The sequence below is a fragment of the Clavelina lepadiformis genome, chromosome 4 (genome assembly GCF_947623445.1).
Source record: "Clavelina lepadiformis chromosome 4, kaClaLepa1.1, whole genome shotgun sequence".
NCBI classification, from domain to species: Eukaryota; Metazoa; Chordata; class Ascidiacea; order Aplousobranchia; family Clavelinidae; genus Clavelina; species Clavelina lepadiformis.
This window is the reverse complement of record NC_135243.1, coordinates 6,266,891-6,272,890: the sequence shown is the minus strand read 5'-3', so window position 1 is coordinate 6,272,890 and position 6,000 is coordinate 6,266,891. Positions and strand designations below refer to the sequence as shown.

The 6,000-nt window shown below is 37.9% G+C and overlaps 1 protein-coding gene across 1 annotated transcript in view; it reads right to left on the bottom strand.

The window, feature by feature from the left end:
- Positions 1-3,470: 3,470 nt before the first annotated feature.
- Positions 3,471-6,000, bottom strand: part of LOC143451952 (uncharacterized) — a 31,589-nt gene continuing 29,059 nt past the window's right edge. Inside the window, exons 8-9 of the mRNA XM_076952738.1 lie at positions 5,594-5,719; positions 3,471-4,508 (exon numbers count right to left, since the gene is read on the bottom strand). Coding sequence (XP_076808853.1) covers positions 5,613-5,719 — 107 coding nt within the window. The 3' untranslated portion in view covers positions 3,471-4,508; positions 5,594-5,612. The remainder of the gene's footprint in view (positions 4,509-5,593; positions 5,720-6,000) is intronic.

The following is a 6,000-nucleotide window of genomic DNA, read 5'->3' as shown; positions in this document are numbered from 1 at the left end:
AATTGCACAAAAACAATAGAATTAATATCCGTTTAATATTCTACTGAGATGCTTTGATGGGACACCTGTGCTGTACGAAATACGACGCTTATCGTTTAGTTACCACGTATGGCGTTACCTAAAGTAAATTATTATTGCGTTTAAGTATTTTGGAAATCTCCAATATTTGATATATAAAACAAATCGTTATTTGCTCTCCGTAACAGGGAAACGTGCCGTAGAAATTCAAATCTATCTCATTTAGCATCTTATATTTAGCAATTGATTGACGGGTCATGTTTTCAAAGGGGGTCAAAATGTCATTAAAATCACGTGCCCACGGCCATGGTACAATCACGTGCGCAAGAAGGCGAAGGTGGTTTTCCGTCAACACTGACAGACCATATTGTAAATTTGAAAGCATTATGCGCGTCTGGTAAACGCCGTGTATTGTGTTCGACAGAACTGTCGTTAAAGATATAAATGCTTTGGCAAATAACGCTTTATGAATAAATTCACCGACCCATTAAATCATACAACTTCTACAGGAAACAATAACTTCTTTGCTTAAACAGTCGATATACATAATCAATTAAACTAATTCACAAAAATGCTGTCGTTTTTAATTGATATATTCTTAGTTATTTTTCTAAGATCATTTATGTGTTGTATTTTTTCAAAACCCTAACAAGTACCTCGTACCAAAGTTGCGCCTTATTTCGACTACGCATTTAGTTGATTTCACTGATATTGTTGCGTGGTAGAGAAGCGAGCTTAATAACTTTAATCAAACCGATAGCAATGCAACGGGTTTAAATTTCGTGGAGAACATATATGTTCAAAAAAAAACTAACGCGTTTCATAATACTAGGAACCTTATACGAAAAGACGTTTTCCCGAAAATCTTTGCACTTGTTGCATTTCAGTCTAATTCCTTTTATCACCGAAACAAATCCAAATCAAGCTAAATGTATTTATATACAACACCTGGAATCAACTAGAGATAGTTAAAAAAATTGTTTTATTCTTGAAATAGCGAAAGTGCTACATATTGGACTATCCACATTTCTCTGTTATTCGCAATCTTTATAATATTTCCCCACACATTCTCAGAAACACATCGGCATAATAAGATAGTGCGGGTGATAAGTTTATTTGCATGAAGTGGGCCTCCATTACGCGATTTATTTCATCGTACGATACCCATTCTATTAATAGAGCGGTCGCATAACTTGTTCGGAGTGCAAATATCCCATCAAACTTTTATTTGCATCTTTTGAACGCAATGTTGCGTTAACTAAAAGATTTTCCTTGTCCCGATAAAGCCATCAGCAATGAAGGTATACTTGTAATTTGACTTGCTACTGAGAAACGTTAAATTCGAGTTAACTTTTACGGTCATGCCGCCGGGCAAGAAAAAAGGTTTATCATATGTTGGTGGTGATTCAGGCTAAAAGAAGGTATCTTAAATTCTCAATCTTTATACACGGTATGGTATAATTCTGCGCTTGGGAACACGGTTGCCGAACACATGTTCGCTTGTTATCCATGTTATAATATTAAACATTGTGATGGAAATACCATGTTTTGGCTCATTTTCCAAAACCGTAGCGAAAAGCAAACGTAGAGTAAGGTAGGCGCCCTTTCTCAAGTAGTTTGCCATGTTACAGGGCTTGTAAGTACATGATTATTACGTCAGAATGCAGTCAGCCGATCTTGTTATTGTGATGTCACAACGACATAACAAGTGTACTAGCTCTGTTTTACCCGTGGGAAAGCTAAACAAGCAACAATCTAAAAAAAACGTGGAACAAACGACAGGCTAGGTTTTTGTGACTTGACAAAACTAATAGTCTCGGACATCGAGCAGCGCAAGCTGTCGATTGGTTTAGATGTCAGCCGCCCAAACGTCTTGATTTTCACTCGTAAAGCTCAAACAAGATACATGCACACGGGTGTCAACTTTTGGGACAAGTCCGACAATAAATTACTTTTTTCGTATACCAACACTCGAAATCCCATCTGCTGACACCCCATTGTTTCACAAACAATGTCATTGTCGCTTGCCAGGGGCACATCAGATCAAATGGACAACGCTTTGAAAGCACAACTGTTGAAAACAACAGGTTAACATGAAGTGTAAGAGGAAACTGGAATTTTTGTAAGTTTGCTTTCAAAGACCTAAGACCAACCAGCGGTTGAGATGTGAAAATAACACACTATGTTAAGACAAACAAAACGCCAAATATATGCAAACGTAATGCAACGCTTGCTATAGGCTAGTGTCACAGGTGGGACTGCCTATTTACCGCCTATTACGTATTGTGTTTACATTTTCTGTTTGATAAATGTCAAGTGGTCAATGAGCTTTGAAATTGAGAATTGACTTAGAGGAGTTAAACATTTTTCACACTCGTTAACCCACAGGCTCAGTTAACAGCAAAAAATAAAGCAACTTTGTCAAACTTAAAAGCCGCATTCTACAAGCCATTTTCTCACGAAGGCGGGTACCGATGTTATGCGTACGGTATATTATTGTGGCAGTTTGGCAGATGACTTCGCGTTTGATTCGCTCTACGCTGGTGGCAACGCTGCCGTGTTTTCTATAGTTATGACAAGCCTATATTTGTTAGTGCGGATATCCTGTTACTCACATGGTCATATGGAACAATATCAAATGCGGACACTCGAGTACCACTATCGAGCGAGTTTATGATACATCGGATGTATGTAAATGCTGTACTTGCCATTGTTTTACTTGTCCTATACAATTGGAAATTGTTCTGGAGGTACAGTTACACTCGGATAAACGTGAACGCTTTCGACGGAGCTGGCAAGTTTCCTACCTTACGGTGGACTGGTAAATAGACGTTTAGCAGCATTTAGCACATACTTCAAACGATGCATTATCAGGGGGAATAAGAAACGAGGTTTGGCGCCCGGCTTTATTGTTCCATCTCGCCGGCAGAAAGACACTTGTCAATACAATAATAGATTTCCAATACATTCCGTATACAGAGATTGGACATGTCGGTGATTTATTTCCTAACATTCTTACACGAAACATAGCACGCGTTTGTTTCTAAACTCCTCTAGTCACGACCCAAACAACTGCGTTTTATCATTTCTGTCGAAGCAACATGACACTTGCCTCTCTTTCAAAGCAGGCAAAAGCTTGCATTATTGTGCTTCGTTTAAGGCATGGCATTACGCATGTCCGATACATTCAAACAATTGTAAACTTTGTTGATCTTTCTATAGCTGCTGTCAAATCAGAAAAACGATTTGTCCGGTACAGGTGGCGTGAAATCATCACATTTGAAAGCCTCTGCAGAACAATGTTCTTCGTATGTTTCAAAGTAACTTCATTTTTAGTAATAAATAATAATATACAAACGAAGACGGCGATCCCTATAGGCAGTTCCATATTGTATCGCATGTTTCTAAATTTGAAGTCGATTGATTGATATCTTTTAATAATTGCAAAAGCATATTGTTTCTTCGGTTTATTTCCGTCCGAAATACATTTTCGAACTGTTTCAGAAACACAAGAAACAAGAGAAGTTATGATTATGTTACAAGCATCCGTATCGTTGCGTCATACGTGATGACGTAACAGTGGTAAAAAACTGAACATTAGGAACAGAACTTGAAGAGCGAACCACACGCGTAAATAATAAATAGGATAAAACACACAAACGGTATCATTGCAACGGTTGGAGAACGTGAAATCAGCAACAAACCAACAGGTAGCAAATACACTCCAGAATTTTCAATTTACTACAGTCCAGGTATAAGAGCAGCTATTTTGCTTAAGCAGGCGTGTACTAGCTAGTAATTAAGAAGCACTATAATCACTACAAAAAGATTTTTTTGGAAAGTTACTATGTCCAGCACTCTTTCTGTGAATGTTTGGACTGCGACGTTGTAAACCTTTAAAACTTCAAGCACTAAGCACAATAAAAAGGTAAAAAATAGAACGTATTGACTGAGTAAACGTCCGCATATTCAAGAACAAACGGAAATGGCAAAAACGCACACACGCACAAATTATCTGGAGTATACATGGCAACGATAATAATAAGTAGTAGTGCAGCACACATACTTGACGAACTGGTACGTAATAGAAACAAACAAACACAGTTACACGCTTTGTATCGGCACGCCCTTGTGTAAATCTTTGGGCATTTCTGTTTAACTAGCAATAAAATGCGGAAACGCTTTCATCAAAAAGCAAAACAACTTGCATTTTGAAACAAAAACAGGAAGTATTTTGCTAATTAATGACGTATAAACATCCGCGTACAAATATGTTTTTGCAGCAAAAGCAGGACTTTGTTAAACTCGAAGTAACGTGCTAAGCGTCCAGTATCCCAATGTTCAAGGATTTTTTTATCCTTTTTTCATGTTTTTCATTTATGTATTGAACGAAGAACATTCTAGATCTGATGAGAATAGAACGTGCTCGGGTGCCTGCGTCAGCACACACGAATGTGTCGTTGGTAAATCCTCGCCATCGGTCAATTCACCTACGAAAGAAAAGATCACAATGATACTACACAGGGAGACTTTAACTCAATACAAAATAAATTGAAGTGTTACTATGCTAGATATTCATGAGGTGCAAGTAGATAAACATAGATTAGACAAATGCTTTGACAAACCGATTACTGAGCTGCCAGCTCTCGTGGCAGGCATAATATTAAATCGCTTTTTCACTTGACGAAAGTCTGAGACTACATCATAAAGCGACTAAAATGCTGTATTGTTGCACGACATTGTTATTTAACCGAGCATGGTGGCACCGGTCTGACTATTATCTAAGCTACATGCGTAGGTACGTTTCAGCTTGAACGGCGCCCAGGTTCACCCCAAAAATAATAAACTCTGCTTCTTAGGGATTTCATACTAGTTGTGGTACCGTATACTACAGATCGTGACTTTGACAGCAGTAACCTTGTGAGTTATCCAGGCTAAAATTACCTGCTTCGGTATAACTTCTTGCGTTACCATTGAATTCAACACGATATTGCTGACTCGATTAAGCAATACATTACTAGCGCTCAAATAGCAGAATTAAGGCCTTTATGAAGTTCATGTTAGACAAATGCTGTACTTACGTTAATCTTTGCTCGTTTCAGTCGATTTTCATCTTCATCAAATACTTAGAAACTTTCTCTTCATTCTGAGCTGTTTGGTGGAGTTTTATTCTCAAGATGTTTTATTCTCTGCTGCTTTCACCTACTCCATTGCATGGTTACAAGGCTTACCTGTTTGTGGCTAGCTTTCTTCCTTGCATTAGTTAGACTATGATGTCATTTCTGGCAATGGCAATAAAACCTGAACTTTTCCTGATTTCTGTGATAGCTATAAAAGGCCAAAATACTGTTTTATAACCTTCCAGTTTTAATTTCTATAGGTAGCTGGTGAAACACTCATTTATGAATTTGTATGGCACGATTGTGCAGCATGGACTTTTGAGGGCACGCGAAATACGCATTATCCCTTATAAAACGCCATGTTAGAAATAAGACTAGCAGTTTCTCTCCTAGTGAATGGTGCTTCCTTAAGCATGTTACTTTTAACATAAACAATAAACAAGCAAGTGACATACCTCATGGTTTATGCCTCAGTTACTTAGCGCTTATTGACGGCAGTCTTGGCTTCTGCTCCACGCTGCTTTCGGGGCTGTATGGCGTAACGTCACTTTGTCTTCTGCTATTTTTGGAAAGATTGATAGCTACGACAAAAAAAAACATCTATTTGATGATGCAACAACCAAATGATGCTTTCCTGTAACGGCATATGCAATTATGTAAAACTCAGTTGTTACGTTCATATTTTTCCACAAGAACTAATGTATGGCCAAAATACTTGGACTTCAAAGCAAATGGAAATAGGCAATTTCACAATGCATCGTTCCTCAAGTGTATTTTATCCGCTAGAAAAAAGTCTAGTTAGAAGGTGTCAGAAAAAGCAGCATTCCTATTCAAGAAATTTGATGGTGCAATTCAAATGCTT